At 40.4% G+C, this 17,465-nt stretch overlaps 1 protein-coding gene and 1 pseudogene across 1 annotated transcript; one reads left to right on the forward strand and one right to left on the reverse strand.

The window, feature by feature from the left end:
* Positions 1 to 1,954: 1,954 nt before the first annotated feature.
* On the reverse strand, positions 1,955 to 6,338 carry LOC139379367 (dol-P-Glc:Glc(2)Man(9)GlcNAc(2)-PP-Dol alpha-1,2-glucosyltransferase-like). The gene is made up of 3 exons (XM_071122175.1): positions 5,964 to 6,338; positions 5,414 to 5,611; positions 1,955 to 5,182 (listed from the first exon to the last, which is right to left on the reverse strand). Exons 1-3 carry the CDS (start codon positions 6,126 to 6,128, stop codon positions 4,124 to 4,126), a joined length of 1,422 nt encoding a protein of 473 aa, XP_070978276.1. The 5' UTR covers positions 6,129 to 6,338; the 3' UTR covers positions 1,955 to 4,123.
* LOC139379168 (EKC/KEOPS complex subunit TPRKB-like) lies at positions 6,190 to 10,109 on the forward strand (annotated as a pseudogene).
* The last annotated feature ends 7,356 nt before the right edge of the window (positions 10,110 to 17,465 follow it).

The following is a 17,465-nucleotide window of genomic DNA, read 5'->3' on the forward strand; positions in this document are numbered from 1 at the left end:
TATTTAGTATTAGTGTACCAAGTTTGATACTTGTATCATAAAGTGGAACAATCTCTGGTATATTTGGTTCTTATGCGCTGGACTAATAAAAAAAATACTCTGTGTATTCTGTGGGCACAAAGGGAATGCTCAGAATTGGGAGCAATTTGTGTTTGTGTGTGTGAGTAAAGATAAAACCTCTACAGACGCCTTTACCAGCCACACACCTAAAATGTTATACTTGCAACAATAACAAACCTTAACTGGTTTTCCTTATTAAAAATAGCTGCTATAGGTTCATAATACATTGTTATTACACAGAGCTTTCTCTGCCCTTCCAAGCCATAATATTAAAACAGCATATAACATTGTGCGTTCATATGAGGAGCTGATCATTGCAATAACAACAAGATGCTAATTAGTCGTTAACCAAGCAACTTTTGGCTCAATAGTGTAATCAACACTGGAAGATAATTCCAGTTACATCCTGTCTGTCTCATTATAAAACACTTATGTAAACAGCAGAGAACTCATGTTGAGAACATTGTGATTATACTCTTGAAGGGCCATCGGTTGCGTAGGTAGAGAGTAGGGATGTGCATTGTTCCCTTTTAAGACGATTTGATACGTATCTAGATGGGCTCTGATACATACAGGATGTGATTCGGTTCACTAACATTTGTTGCATAAACACATTCATTTTCCATTCTAAATTCAAATCTGCTGCTGATGGAACTCATGAGCTGGATCTGTCTGAGCTGACGTGTGTGTGTGTGTGTGTGTGTGTGTGTGTGTGTCTGTAAATTATGTATGTCTATGGCAGGGTTTCACAACTTGCTGGACATTATAAACTGTAAAAACACCAGCAAAACAGTTCCAAATTCAAGAAATCTGTTCCCAAGTATTCCCAAGCATAATAGAGAGACACGTGATCGTATACAAATATAAGCACGGCTTGAAATGAAATCTGAGGCTCAACAGCGCACAAATAACAATAACCTAGAAAACGACATAGGTTCACTCCACTAATAAAGCCTAATATCACGAAGGCCATTTTAGCATTTGAATCCAGTTTGACTAGGCTACTGATAATATATTGCCTGGGGTTGTGTGGAATGCAAAATTACTTGTAAATCAATGACTGTCAACACAGTAACATGCAATTCGAAACTGAAGGAGAGGACGCATCTATTGACTTAAAAGATTAGGTATTTGGTTGAAAGAATGTAATATGAGCAAAGCATTTTAGTGAACCGGCGATTCATAATGTTTTAATCGATCTTCTGACGGATGCGTGCTACCTACATTTGTTTCGGTTTGTGGTCTGCCGATCGATGCACTTAAACATTTTGAATCCGGGACCGGCGAATCATTACATCCCTAGTAGAGAGCATACTTGATTACTCTATTGACAGTGTGGGTACGAAGAGCACTTCACAACACTAAAGCTACAAGGCAATCAATACCTAATTCACAGTAAGCATGTTCATTCTTGTTTCTTTGTCTACCCTTTGTTTCTTTACAACGAGTCACAAATTCTGATATACATTTCCATTTACACACTTAAAAAGGTTTGACAATTATATTATGTTCTATCATCATCAATGTTTCCCAATCAAGCTAATCGTGCACAATTCAAGATTGAGTTCATATGTATATTTACAAAATATTAGAGCACCACCTTGTGGTAAAATGGGTGTATTGAAGCATCAGGCAGTGGCTCAAATTCACTCAACAATATTAGTATTACATGAATAATTTTATTGCATCACTTCATTTGATCATTTCAGCCCAGGGACAGCCATACAGGGACAAGAAAGATCAGTAGCAGACAGATAAAGATGCAGGTAGGAAATACAGGTAAAAGTAACTGAATGTTGACCAAAGAAACATTTCTGAAGCTAATGTACACACTACGTTTGAAGAATCTACATACAATACCAGTCAAAAGTTGACACACCTACTCATTCCAGAGTTTTTTTTTTTTTTTTTACTATTTTCTACATTGTAGAATATAGTGAGAACATCAAAACTATTAAATAACACAATCATGTAGTAACCAAAAAAAAGTGTTAAAGAAATCAAAATATGTTTTATATTTGAGATTCTTCAAAGTAGCCACCCTTTGCCTTGTACACTCTTGGCATTTTCTCAACACACTTCATGAGGTTCATGACCTGTAATGCATTTCAATTAACAGGTGTGCCTTGTTAAAAGTTCATTTGTGGAATTTCTTTCCTTCAGTTGTGTTGTGACAAGTCCATATTATGGCAAAAACAGTTTAAATAAGCAAAGAGAAATGACAGTCCATCATTACTTTAAGACATGAAGGTCAGTCAATCCGGAAAATGTCAAGAACTTTGAACGTTTCTTCATCTGCAGTTGCAAAAATCATCAAGCGCTATGATGTGGCTCTTGTGGTGGAATATTCTAAATCAGGTGAGAGACTTTGTCATTTCTTCAAACAATCATCTTTATTCAATATTGATTCATTAGTAGCACCACTGTAAAGGAAGACCCAGAGTTACTCTGATGCAGAGGATAAGTTCATTAGAGTTACCAGCCTCAGAAATTGCAGCCCAAATAAATTCTTCACAGAGTTCAAGTTACATCTCAACATCAACTGTTCGGAGGAGACTGCATGAATCATGCCTTCATGCTATAAAGAAACCACTACTAAAGGACACCAATAAGAAGAGACTTGCTTGGGTCAAGAAACATGACAAATGGACATTAGACCGGTGGATATCTGTCCTTTGATCTTATGAGTCCAAATTTGAGATTTTTGGTTGCAACAACGGTGTCATTGTGAGACGCAGAGCAGGTGAACGGATGAGCTCCGCATGTGTGGTTCCCACCGTGTGAAGCATGGAGGAGGTGGTGTGATGGTGCATTGCTGGTGACACTGTCAGTGATTTATTTGACCAAGAAGGAGATGGAGTGCTGCATCAGATGACTTGGCCTCCACAATAACCCAACCTCAACCCAATTGAGATGGTTTGGGATGAGTTGGACCACAGAGTGAAGGAAATGCAGCGAACAAGTGCTCAGCGTATGTGGGAACTCCTTCAAGACTGTTAGAAAAGCATTCCAGTTGAAGCTGGTTGAGAGAATGCCAAGAGTGTGCAAAGCTGTCAAGGCAAAGGGTGGCTACTTTGAAGAATCTCAAATATAAGATATATTTTGATTTAACACTTTTGGTTTCTACATGATTCCATGTGTTATTTCATAGTTGATGTTTTCACTATTATTCTTCAATAGAGAAAATAGTTTTTTTTTTTTAAACAAAAAAACTTGAATGAGTAGGTGTGTCCAAACTTGACTGGTACTGTACGTTAAAGACTATTTAAGCTACTGGATGATATCTTAGGCCTAAAGAACAGAGAATGGTTCTGGAATTTTTAGGGCAACAAACCACACAAGAAAAACAAAGAAGTTCAGGAACATTATTCAAGGGAATGCATTTGAAGGCAGGATTTAGATCATCTAAAATACAGCACAAAGAAAGAAAGATGATTATAACCCATTGTAATATCACAACTTTACTCTTCAGGATATTGCAGCAGAATGTAAACACAGATGTTTGTTTACATGGTTTATTGATTATATTCCCGATATAGAATAGGGCATAACAGACTAATTTCTTTGAATACAGTCAAGGATGTTGTATGTTTACAAAGAGAGCCACATCATTTATCAACCTTTAACCTTCAACCTCTATCAACCTTTAACCATCTGTTTGAATTAAATATAGAAATAAAGACAAATAACACGTAACTCTACCACAGAGTTAAATTAAGATAAGTCATGAATGTTCTTCAAAACAAATAACATTTCTTTAAACCATACAGTATAAAACACAGATTCTTGCTTTACAATATGGCTTTCACATTTTTCAGTCTCTTCCTCCATCCAAATTACATCATTCAATGTACAATTCACAGTTCAAATGTACATAATAAAACAACTTGTGCTCTTCAAAGCTTTCTTCACCTGAAATGCATTCTCACATTTAGGGCCAGGGATGTTTCTTGAGCATGATCTCATCACAACAGGAAAAACTCCTGGCCTTACTCATTTTAAATAGAAAAAGTATAACCTATAGGTTTTTGCAAATAACTGGGTTCCTCCTGTTCAGTTCAGGCTACCACATAAACCTCTGTACAGCCGGACTATTTGGCCATTGAAAAGTCTTGTTGATGAAGATGTACAGCGTGGCTGCGTTGACGGCTGTATAGAACAGGAACTCCAGCACCAGTCTGGTGAGGGAGGGCAGGGGCATGTGGAGGCGGTAGAGCAGGTACGGAACAATAAAGTACCTGAACTCTAGCAGCTTCTGAGGCACTGTGGCCGCCAGCAGACACACCAGGAACGCCAGGCTCCAGAACAGTGACCGGGACTTCAGAGTATCCATGAAGTTCCACACTGCAAACACGTATGCCGGGATGAGGGCAAAACGCACCACCTCATGCTTCTGGAAGATCCTCTTCCACACGTAGAAGGGGAAGTGTCTGTTGTCGGCCAGGAGGTACTTGTGTACGAAGGTGAACTTCCACACTAGGAGAAGGCAGAGTCCCGTGATCAGTAAGTAGAGCAGTGGCTGCTTCTTGAGGTTCTGGATGAAGCGGAGAGCTCGGTGGTAGCACAGCGATGTGGGGCTGGAGAAGAAGAGGGCAAAGGAGAAGAAGTAGAAGAGCTGAGGGAAGTTGAGACAGGCCTCGTGACTGGATCTGTCTCCGACTACGATCCCATCATTCAACACAATGAATGCAATAAAACCCACAGCAACAAGAATGTACGGCCACGCCACTAACATCACAGCCTTCACATGATTGGCTGTGGTCAGGAATTCCAACAGGAAACGCATCACTCTCTTCACCCCGCTTACGGAGAAAGGTATCTGACAGGGCAACTTATCGTCCTTTTTCTTCGACTGTTCCGTCCTCCAATTTTCGTCCATCTTGTTGGCCACAACCGTGCTGGCGCAGAACGCCACCCAGATGATGTTGGTCTGGCGGAAGAATATGGCGAAGACGCTGATGAGTGCCGAGGCTTTGTGACAGCCGTACAGGGTCATGAGGTATGTGAAGAGAATGAAGAAAGTAGATCCGGCATCTGTGTAGTAGAGGAAGTTGAAGAAGTAGAGCACAGGGAAGGTGGACAGGGACAGGGCTGAGAGAACTCTGCGGGAGGCAGTCTTAGTCTGAAAGAGAAACCATGGTTGTTATGACTAACAAAAGGAATGCAATTGAAGCTTTAAGGACATTCAATAATTTTTTCAAGGTCTTTTAATTTATACCAAACTTACTTGAGTAAGGTGAGTAAAAGTTGGACTGGAGCAAAAGCCTGCACAGTGCACACACTGCAGCTTGCCACACGAGCTGGCCACCTTTGGGGATGTTATAAATGTAATAACATGTAAAGACATTATTACCTTCTCTTTAAGGTGGAGCTTGCAGATGATGAGATACAGCAGGTAAAGGATTCCACAGTTGAAGAGGAGGTTGATGAAGCGCAGCATTGCCGTAGAACATACTACCTTCCCTGTGAGATCCACTAGCCACACCACTGGCTTGATCACACCCACTGACGCCAGGTACAGGCCAGGAAGCGTGGTGATCATTGGGTCCCACTGGAACAACAAAGAGAAAGGAAAAAGATCCCGTTAAAGAGCCTCTACTACATCATTAAACATAAAAGGGTTCATGTTTTTCAAGTTAGAGAGATGCCAAATGGTTTAGTTACACATAGGGATATATACCACTGCAGAATTACAATACTTTTCAGAATTCAGGCATATTATCCACAATAATGACCAGCGATAGTCTGATCTGCCTATGTTCATCGTCACAGATGGTTTAGTTAAGGGTTAAAAAGTCAATCTAGCAATCTGTCACAATATTCCAAGGACAAGCGTTGCGTTAATCCGACAAGCAACAATATAACAAAATCAAGGAAATTACATTGACATAGCAAAACAATACCTCGTTAAACGTCCCGTAGCAGTATTTCTGAGCTTGACGGACGTGAAATATTTCGTCCATGTAGGGCTCCCTTTGCTCCCGAGTTATTTTGGAGAACAGGAGACATGAAACCAAAAAGTTGGTGCTGCAGAGAGCAGTGAAAATGTACCTTTCGAATTTCTCCATCTTCACCTACGAATTCTGAACTAACGCAGAAATAATTCTAAAATTAGCTAGATACGTATATATGGTGTACACTACATACGTTTAATTTCAAGTTAAGTAAGCATGAAATTGAAATAAGATTACAAAAAATATACAGATCTTTCCATCTAGCTAAAACGGAAAAGTTTCGATTTTTTGACAGCTTGGTGGTCCGTCAGTGAAAGGTAGTCCGTAAGGAAGCTGTTTTAGAATTATGATGTCCCTATCAGTATCATTTCACAAATAATGTAATTGCTTCTCTGTTGCACACACGTTTAAAAAATACGAGCATATATGTATTATATTTTATTTCATAATATGTATTAACAATTTACAAGTTCAGCATACAGATTTTTTTTGTCGAGTAAAACCGGAACCTTTTAGATTAATTGTGCTACTTTGTTTTTGTTCCCTCTATTTATTTTTTTAACCACGTGAGATGGTCTAACAAATGTTCGGCTCTTGTTTCATCCACAAATTCGTTTTTCTTCCGTTATGTATTCAACTCAAGAATTGGAACTCTTTCCTGATCGTACTGTAACTCAGTTGCTATTCAAAGATGTCAGAAACGCCGCAGAATTTAGGAAAAATGCCATGGAAGGAAAGATTAATGGTGCCTTGATAAACCCGTCTATGGTGAGACAATGTAACTAGCTGGCTAGACATTTTGGTTTGATGTAATGTATGAATGCTTGACTGAAGTTGATGCAATGATCCACACATTTATTTTTGCAGATAGTGAACCCCTTCCAAGTTGCTAGTGGCAGCAAACAAGGCAGACCATTTACATAGCACTGGAAAAATGAAGACAAGGAGTTTATATTCCGAAATCATCTACAACCTTTCACCCACTAATAATGTAAGGAGCCTCTAAAAGTATCACACACACATTGACACACCTTTCTAAGTAATATCCCATCCTAATGTCTTTGACACATTTCCTTTAGATTTCAGAGGCTTTCAAGAGGTTTGGGATATCAGACAGTGATAGTGCTCTTCTCATAGTTCTGGTCCATCCCAAAGAGGAGACGCAGCACATGAGTGACATCATTGCCAAGGTGGACGGACAACAGATTCCAGTTGAAGATATCTCCATGTTGACCGACCCTGCTAAGATCAAAAAGGTTGGTCTTGTTTTTCTTTGTCAGTCTTGTTTTTCCTTTGATTGTTGGGCGCACACACTTCAGAAATTATTCAGATCCCACGACTTTATCCACATTTTTGTTTACGTTACAGCCTTATTCTAAAATGTATAAAAAAATATATAATTCCCCGCAATCTACACACAATACCCCATAATGACAAAGTGAAAACAGATTCATTAAAAATAAAAAAACATATTTACATAAGTATTCAGACCCTTTGCTATGACACTCGAAATTGAGCTCTGGTACATCCTGTTTCCATTGATCATCCTTGAGATGTTTCTACAACTTGATTGGAGGCCACCTGTGGTAAATGTAATTGTTTGGACAGGATTCGGAAAGGTACCACAGTTGACAGTGCATGTCAGAGCAAAAACCATGCCATGAGGTCAAAGGAATTGTCCGTAGCACTCCGAGACAGGATTGTGTTGAGGTACAGATCTGGGGAAGGGTACCAAAGATGTCTGCAGCATTGAAGGTCCCCAAGAACACAGGGGACCCATCATTCTTAAATTGAAGAAGTTTGGAAGCACCAAGACTCTTCCTAGAGCTGGCCACCCGGCCAAACTGAACGATCGGGGGAGAAGGGCCTTGGTCAGGGAGGGGTGGGGACCAAGAACCCGATGGTCTCTGACAGAGCCACAGAGTTCCTTTGTGGAGATGGGAGAACCTTCCAGAAGGACAACCATCTCTGCAGCACTCCATCAATCAGGCCTTTATGGTAGAGTGGCCTGACTGAAGCCACTCCTCAGTAAAAGGCACGTGACAGCCCGCTTGGAGTTTGTCAAATGGCACCTAAATGACACGATTCTCTGGTCTGATGAAACCAAGAGTGAACTCTTTGTCCTCAATGCCAAGCATCACGTCTGGTGGAAACCTGGCACCATTGTGGTGGCAGCATCATGCTGTGGGGGTGTTTTTCAGCGGCAGGGGCTGGGAGACTAATTTCCTTGCTTCAACAAAGTACTGAGTAAAGGGTCTGAATACTTAGGTAAATGTGCTATTTTTAATACATATATAATACATTAATACATTTGCAAAAATTTCTGAATACCTGTTTCTGCTTTGTTATTATTGGCTATTGTTTGTAGATTGATGAAGGGGGAAAAAATGTAATCAATAAAGCTCCGCCTTATCTCAGTTCACTGGTCACGATGGCAACACCCACCAGCAGGTGTATCAGCACACGCTCACAGCAGCACGCAACACCCACCGGCACGCGCTCTAGCAGGTCTATCTCACTGATCATCCCTAAAGCCAACACCTCATTTGGCCGCCTTTCGTTCCAGTTCTCTGCTGCCTGTGACTGGAACAAATTGCAAAAATCGCTGAAGTTGGAGACTTTTATCTCCCTCACCAACTTCAAACATCTGCTATCTGAGCAGCTAACCGATCGCTGCAGCTGTACATAGTCTATCGGTAAATAGCCCACCCAAGTTACCTACCTCATCCCCATACTGTTTATATTTATTTACTTTTCTGCTCTTTTGCACACCAGTATCTCTACCTGCACATGACCATCTGATCATTTATCACTCCAGTGTTAATCTGCAAAATTGTAATTATTCGCCTACCTCCTCATGCCTTTTGCACACAATATATATATAGACTCTTTTTTTTTTTTTTTTTTTTCTACAGTGTTATTGACTTGTTAATTGTTTACTCCATGTGTAACTCTGTGTTGTCTGTTCACACTGCTATGCTTTATCTTGGCCAGGTCGCAGTTGTAAATGAGAACTTGTTCTCAACTAGCCTACCTGGTTAAATAAAGGTGAAATAAAAATAAATAAATAAAATAAAATAAGGCATGTAAAATGTAACAAAATGTTGAAAAAGTCAATGGGTCTGAATACTTTTCAAATGCACTTGCATTTGAAACATTTGGCAGCGATTTTGCAGCATGCAAAATGTACGTCTATGTAAACATGTTGTGTGTGTGGCTTTTGATGTTGCAATGGCAAATACATTTTTTATATACCATTTTGAACTCCATATGACTCATCTCGGCAGGTAGGGCGGCAGGTAGGCTAGTGCGTTGGACTTGTAACCGAAAGGTTGCAAGATCGAATCCCCGAGCTGACAAGGTAAAAATCTGTCGTTCTGCCCCTGAACAAGGCAGTTAACCCACTTCCTAGGCCGTCATTGAAAATAAGAATTTGTTCTTAACTGACTTGCCTAGTTAAATAAAGTTCAAATAAAAAAATCTCACTGATACTGACAGTGTATTCTAGAAAGGACAGACATATTTTAGAATTAGCACTTTTGGAGAGTGAAGAACTTAGTGTCACCAACTGCTTTTTAAATGCACTTTTGGGACAGAATCTTACTTAAGTACAGTTTTATCTAAGCAATACTGAAGCTCTTTTGCAAAATGTAGATGTGGAATGGCCCCTCTTGGTATTGAGACTCGTCGATACACAAACACTCCCTTAGATAAACGTGTCTGTTCTTTTTGTAACGATGGATCCATCAAAACAAAGCAACATTAGGAAGGATCTTTTTTGTCAACTCTCAAGCTATAATAAACATTTTAATGTTCTAGATGAAAATAATAAATTGTGTGATTTTCTCAGGTAACAATATTGTAAATGTCTGCGCCAAAGCCTCCCACCTTAACCTCCAACAGAGACGTTTATTTTTAAAGACCTAAATGTCCTTTTTTTCTGTTGTCTGCAGGATGGCAACCAAAGATGTCATGTAGCTCAACAAGAAGACATGGCAGCAAATGGAATGTTCTATCATTTTTTTTGCTGCACAATGTCATAAAACAAATGTTTTCCACCTTGAATATGTTATTAAACATGTGTATTTTTATTTTTTATGTGACTGTTAATTTACACATCAGCAATGTTGAATCTGGTTAGAAAATGACAGATGTGTAAAAACATCAGAGGACCAAACAGGGTTATTAACTATAGCTAGATTACCATCCAATTGGGTACAGGTTTTCATGCAAATACTCAAAAATCACATTTCCCCATCAGAGCTGTTTAATCTAATCAAATTGACTTGTGGATTAAAAGCTGAGCGTGAGGATGTAGTGCACATTTAACTAACTTTTGTGTTTTAATTCCCATGTATCCAATTTAAAAAAAGTATGTGGGTTGTCATCGCATTTTCAACTCAACTGATGGTTTTGTCACAAAACATTGCGTTATATCGAGAATGTGCCCACCATTGTGCCCACTCGCCTTGGCATGTGTGCTCTTGCCTACAGCTCACATATACAGTGTGGGTATTGCCTACATGATGAGCTTTTTATGGACAAATGAGCAAAATGATTTGTATTTGTTAAATGGCAGCCAAGCATCGATCATGTCACCAGATTAAGACCCTTGATATTGGAAAGCAGCATCAATCTCATCAACATGCACTTTCACCACCCTGTGAAGTTCATAATTTATTTAATCTGTAGCTTAATGCCTCAATCACACTACCAGTGTCATTGCATTTTGGGACACCAGAAGTACATTCATTTCCAATGGAAACGCTGAGTTTGTCTTGCAGCATTGTGTTGATGAGGCCGTTGCAGTGCGTTCTGTGTGGTGCATGCCTTGGATTTATCGAACATATACAGTGGGGCAGAAATGTATTTAGTCAGCCACCAGTTGTGCAAGTTCTCCCACTTAAAAAGATGAGAGAGGCCTGTAATTTTCATCATAGGTACACTTCAACTATGACAGACAAAATGAGAAAAAAAATCCAGAAAATCACATTGTAGGATTTTTAATTAATTTATTTGCAAATTATGGGGGAAATAAGTATTTGGTCACCTACAAGCAAGACAGACACCTGTCCACAACCTCAAACAGTCACACTCCAAACTCCACTATGGCCAAGACCAAAGAGCTGTCAAAGGACACCAGAAACAAAATTGTAGACCTGCACCAGGCTGGGTAGTTAGAAGTTTTGTATTTTGTCCCCTTTTTCCTAGTGTGCAATGACTACATCACGTTAGTGACTACAAACTTGTTGGATGCATTTGCAGTTTGTTTTGGTGGTGTTATGTTTTATTTTCATATATCATTCCTTTGTAGACAAATAATACAAATAATACAAATTCGCTATCTGTTAGCCAATGCGAGAAAAGCAACAAATTTGCCTCCTCAACAGATCGTGGCAGTAGGCTACAGATAGAGGAGGTAGCCATCAGCGCGTCAAGACACTAAGTGTCTGAACACAAGACGGAAAATCACCATTGAGAGATTCTGTAATTCTGTCATGATAGAATGAGCACAATGTGATGGAGATCGTGATGCATTTGTACAATTCCTTGAGGCTGTGCAAGTGCTCCAGGGGAGATGTGGCATTTTATATAAATGTGAGGATGGCTCTTCTAGCTCATGAACTTGGTTATGCAGCTCTTAAAATAAGAAAAATAAGCACAGTTCTAGGGATTCCTTCCTTAAATCTCTGCTCATATCAGAGACATGACAGGAGAGTGAAGGTAAATAAAAAGGGAGAGTAGCCCATTATTGTGAAGTAACTTGCTGTCTATAAATAATCATATGCATTTGCTCCAGTAACTAGAAAGTGTTATTCAAAGGGATAGATATTTAAATGTGGGAAAAATATAACTAGGCTATACAATAAGACTGTCACATATACAGTTGAAGTCAGAAGTTTACACACACCTTAGCCAAATACATATAAACTCAGTTTTTCACAATTCCTGACATTTAATCCTAGTAAAAAATTCCCGGTTTTAGGTCAGTTAGGATCACCACTTTAAGAATGAATGTGAAATGTCAGAATAATAGTAGAGAGAATAGTTTATTTCAGCTTTTATTTCTTTCATCACATTCCCAGTTGGTCAGAAGTTTACATACACTTAATTAGTATTTGGTCGCATTTCCTTTAAATTGTTTAACTTGGGTCAAACGTTTTGGGTAGCCTTCCACAAGCTTCCCACAATAAGTTGGGTGAATTTTGGCCTATTCCTCCTGACAGAGCTGATGTAACTGAGTCAGGTTTGTAGACCTCCTGGCTCGCACACGCAGTTCTTCCCACAAATATTCTGTAGGATTGAGGTCAGGACTTTGTGATGACCACTCCAATACCTTGACTTTGTTGTCCTTAAGCCATTTTGCCACAACTTTGGAAGTATTGGGGTCATTGTCCATTTGGAAGACCCATTTGCAACCAAGCTTTAACTTCCTGACTGATGTCTTGAGATGTTGCTTCAATATATCCACATAATTTTCTTTCCTCATGATGCCATCTATTTTGTGAAGTGCCCCAGTCCCTCCTGTAGCAAAGCATCCCCACAACATGATGCTGCCACCCCCGTGCTTCACAGTTGGGATGGTGTTCTTCGGCTTGCAAGCCTCCCGCTTTTTCCTCCAAACATAATGATGGTCATTATGGCCAAACAGTTATATTTTTGTTTGATCAGACCAGAGGACATTTCTCCAAAAAGTACGACCTTTATCCCCATGTGCAGTTGCAAACCGTAGTCTGGCTTCTTTATGGTGGTTTTGGAGCAGTGGCTTCTTCCTTGCTGAGCGGCCTTTCAGGTTATGTAGGACTCGTTTTACTGTGAATATAGATACTTTGTACCCGTTTCCTCCAGCAACTTCACAAGGTCCTTTGCTGTTGTTCTGGGATTGATTTGCACTTTCGCACCAAAGTAAGTTCATCTCTAGGAGACAGAACACGTCTCCTTCCTGACCGGTATGAAGGCTGCGTGGTCCATGGTGTTTATACTTGCATACTATTGTTTGTACAGAACTGAACGTGGTACCTTCAGGCGTTTGGAAATTGCTCCCAAGGATGAACCAGACTTGTGGTGGTCTACAATTTTTTTTTCTGGGGTCTTGGCTGATTTCTTTAGATTTTCCCATGATGTCAAGCAAAGACGCACTGAGTTTGACGGTAGGCCTTGAAATACATCCACAGGTACACATCCAATTGACTCAAATTATGTCAATTAGCCTATCAGAAGCTTCTAAAGCCATGACATCATTTTCTGGAATCTTCCAAGCTGTTTAAAGGCACAGTGAACTTAGTGTATGTAAACTTCTGACCCACTGGAATTGTGATACAGTGAAATAATCTGTCTAAACAATTGTTGGAAAAAAATACTTGTGTCATGCGCTAAGTAGATATCCTAACTGACTTGCCAAAACTATAGTTTGTTAACAAGAAATTTGTGGAGTGGTTGAAAAACAAGTTTTAATGACTCCAATATCTGACTTCAACTGTATACATACAGAGTTGGCTACTGCATGGGCTGTATGATTACTGAGAAATGTACTTTACGTACAGTAAAAATATGCTGATATTTTTTATTTTACTAGGCAAGTCAGTTAAAGAACAAATTCTTATTTAGAATGACGGCGTACCCTGGCCAAACCCTAACTCAGACTATGCTGGGCCAATTGTGCGCCTCCCTATTTTCACAGTGTAAAGGGATCATCAACGAGGGGCTATGCGTTCTATGGAAAATAAGGAGCGACATGGAAGCAGTGTTCTACGATGCTGTAGCAGAGTGGAACTAACCTTCCACTGATTTGCATTATTTTCCAGAGAATGCATGGAACCCAGAGTTGTTTATCCCTTTTATACCATGGCTATAATGTAATACATTTGCTGCTAGAAATGTGTTCATTTGCTGCTAGAAATGTGTTTGACATCCACTGCTATTGCCATGTTAACCACAGACTTGCTAGTTTAGCTAACCAGGCCATCAGTCCTAGCTTGCCATTATGAAAATCTAGTTCAACAATGCCAATACCGTTTTCAATTTGACTTTTGCTTTCAAAAGCAGCTCAAACATAGAAGAAGAAGAATGAACTGTAGCCATTGAATTCTACCTGGCGTTACAGGGAAATAGTGCATGCTCTAGAATGCCAATCCCATGAAAAGGGAAAGTGGGGTTACTGAGGAGGATTTTAGGGAATTGGAAGGAGTCACACAGATGACTATGCCCAAAACGTCTCAGGCTCTAGCAAAGCAATGAAGCAGGAAGCAGCAAAACGTATGTGGGCCAGATCAGTCAGTCGATGAGATGCTCTCAGATGGTGACAGTACTGCATACAAGGCAGTTGTCACATTAGATCCTTAACCAGGCATTAAGATATGAAAACTGGAATGCATCAATCATGCCCACAAGAGGATGGGAAGAGCGCTACGGAAACTTAGTGCCTTGGGGGAGAGATGTAATAAAATTTACTACTCACAGTAGATGCTCGTCATCTTGGTTCTGGCACAAAAACTATGCAGGCAATATATTATTTTGATCTAGAGGTTGCACAGAAAATGGTGCCTGTATAACATAGGATGTCAGATGACAACCTCCTCAAAAGAATGAAGCACGGAGGAACGCAGAATGGAAATGAATCTCGAAATTCCGTAATATGGTGCCCCAAAACAGTCTTTGTGGGCAAAAGCCGCATTGATGCAGGCAAGGCAGCCAGTATGGCAGTAGCCACATTTGACAAGGGTGCCACTGCTGTATCAAATGTGATGGACAGATTGTGGCTTGACAACATTTCTGATGACACTGGATGCAATCAGAGAGGAGGGTGAGAGGCATGTTGTGAGAGCTGATGCTGTTTCAACAGTGTGTGCCAAGCGTAGTCGCAGTCCCCGAAGACACAGTCCAAAAAGTTAACAGGCTCCAGCAACAGCTCAAGTAGTGCCTTACATTATGGGGCTGGCTGGCAGAGCTAATTCATCCATGAACTTCTGCACACTTCATCAGCCTTTTATGTGAAAAATAATAACGCAATTAACCTATCTTTATCAGCCATTTTCTCAAAATGACCTGTTTCCCATGCACCAAGTAGTTTTCTCAGCCTTCAAAAGAGGTACATTTACATTCCTATACATTTACATTTATATTCCACACACTGGTTCTTAGGACTTATAGACAAACTTGTCCAGAGGCTTTTTTTTTTTAGATCTCGTGGAATTTTTATTTCAAGTGGCCATTTAACTGTAAATGTGTGCAAAATATCGCCTCGATCACACCAACAGTGTCATTGCGTTTTGGTACACCGGAAGTACATTAATTTCCAATGGAACGCTGCGTTTGCCTTGCAGCATTGCGTTGCAGTGTGTTCTGTGTAGTGCATATGTTGGGAACTATCGTATGCGGAGACGGCTTGACAGAAATGGTAGCAGAAGGTGAATGTTGACATTCACCTTCTGCACACATATCCAGATGATGCTGCATAACATTTTGCGCAATGACACTGTTGGTATGATCAAGGCGTATGCATCCATCATACGTGTGAAGTGTTTTTAAAATATTTTTATAAATGAAAATAACAACATGAAAAAAAAATATTCTGATAAACTGTTCCGGGTAAGTCTGAGCATTGGATGTATTATCACCCCCCCCCCCTCCAAAAAAATCTAAATAATTCTGACTTGAATCCTATATTGAAACATTTATTATTGTGATATGCAAATTCGATTGGTGGGCAGAGGGCATGGTTTGTTGTGGACAAAGACATCACTACTGGAGAAGTGTTTGTGGTAAGGTATGGTTTCTACCTCTTCGATACTGTTATAGCTAATTGAGTCCTAAACAACCGGCCTAGCTACAGTACACGATATAAGGCAGATCTTCCGCCTCCTTGCTGTTATTTGCTGTTGATTCTCAATGGGATTCTGATTCTAAACTCCCTAACATCAGGGTCCGACCACCAATCACCCGGCTCTATTCAGAGACGAGGTACGAACAGATCGTTTCCATTGGATAACAGAGGACCCTCCCACTGAGCTGATCCAGACTAAGATGGAGTGTCTCTTCCGCTTCATCCACCAGATGCCTCCCAGTGAGTCACATGACACGTTAGGGCCAGACACAGTTTGTAAGGAAGTGTCATTTAATAATACCTTTACCTCCCATACGACTTAAACAGATTTAATGGGTTAAAAAATGTACACTTCGAAAGTGTTAGTGACATGTTAATAAAGTGTTGGTAACTTGTTAATAACACAGCTCCTTGCACTGTGACCTTGAACATGAATGGCTCTGTGTGGATCATGCTGTCTCAGTCAATCAGAGCACTCACACCAGGACAGGTAAGCACTCTGTTGTTTCCCACACATAGACATGTAAGCCGTCTGGCTCACCCTTTTTCAGAGTTTTGGCAGTTGGTTTTTTACTTCCTAGGGATGTTTTTTTCATTTTTTTTTGTAAAATTATGATTAAAATAGGCCATTTTCAAATTGATTTATTGTCATTAGGTCAGTTTTTAGGAGTAAAGCCAACCCATGTACTGTTACAGTCGTTTTCGTTAATCTGTGTGAGCTGGTGCGTTAGTGTTAGTCCCAGTGTGTTATTCCTTAAGATCCTGATTAGCCAGCGAACAAAGGCCTATCATAGGCCCAACAAACGTAGGCAGCTGCTCCAGTGTGTCTCTGATTTCCCTGACAGGGATTACTCCAGACTCTAGTCAGGGCACAAAGAGCCTTGTCCACGCTTGGATTACCCCCTTTCTTCATGTGCTATCCCATAACCCACTGCTCTGAGAAAACAATATGGCCGAGACGCGTTTGTCTTGGAGCTCTGGGCTTGAGGCCAGAGTGCGGGTAGATGAATAGAGAAGCGATAGAGAATAGTGGTGTGTGTGCTCAAATGTGGAGGTTAGTTCAGAGGAACTAGTAGTCGATATTTAGCATCAATGTCTCCCACTAACATCAATTTTCTGTTCCTGTCTTATCTACCTTGATGTTGAATGAGTAGCCTTGCTTCAAAAATTCCGTCAGTGTCTGCTCCTCACTACCCTCCCTTCTAACTTCTTATTCACTTCCCTCATCTCCCCCCTGTTTGCAGTGCTGTACAAGGGGGACGAGTGTCTGGGCAGTGGGAAGATCGTCTGTCTGGGCCTCACAGAGCACACACTCCAACAGGGACGAGACCGCATGAAGGAAGCCCCTGTGGCCAAGGAGAGGACTCCGGAACCAGCCAGCTGAGCCTGAGAAAGACTTCCTAGGCCCACTATCAATATGGACCTAACCATACCTTCCAGACTTCAGTCACACTGCTGCTGGACAAGACTACTGTACTCTCCCAGGCCTTATCCCATTCTCTGAACCACTACTGTAGAACAGAAGAGAACACTGATCATGCTTTTGGGCCTGTCCACTCATCAAAAAAACACACACTCAAAAACTTCCTCTGTACTGTTGCACTCAGTTGATACTTCTTCCTATTATG

The sequence above is a fragment of the Oncorhynchus clarkii genome, chromosome 21 (assembly GCF_045791955.1).
Source record: "Oncorhynchus clarkii lewisi isolate Uvic-CL-2024 chromosome 21, UVic_Ocla_1.0, whole genome shotgun sequence".
In the NCBI taxonomy this organism is placed as follows: domain Eukaryota; kingdom Metazoa; phylum Chordata; class Actinopteri; order Salmoniformes; family Salmonidae; genus Oncorhynchus; species Oncorhynchus clarkii.

Bases quoted from the DNA above. Each gene is read 5' to 3' on its own strand.
- LOC139379367 (XM_071122175.1), bottom strand. From the start codon at position 6,128: ATGGAGAAATTCGAAAGGTACATTTTCACTGCTCTCTGCAGCACCAAC. The intron at 5,612-5,963 runs GTATTGTTTTGC...TTGTTGTTCCAG, and splicing joins GCTACGGGACGTTTAACGAG to TGGGACCCAATGATCACCAC. The intron at 5,183-5,413 runs GTAATAATGTCT...TTTCTCTTTCAG, and splicing joins AGCTCCACCTTAAAGAGAAG to ACTAAGACTGCCTCCCGCAG.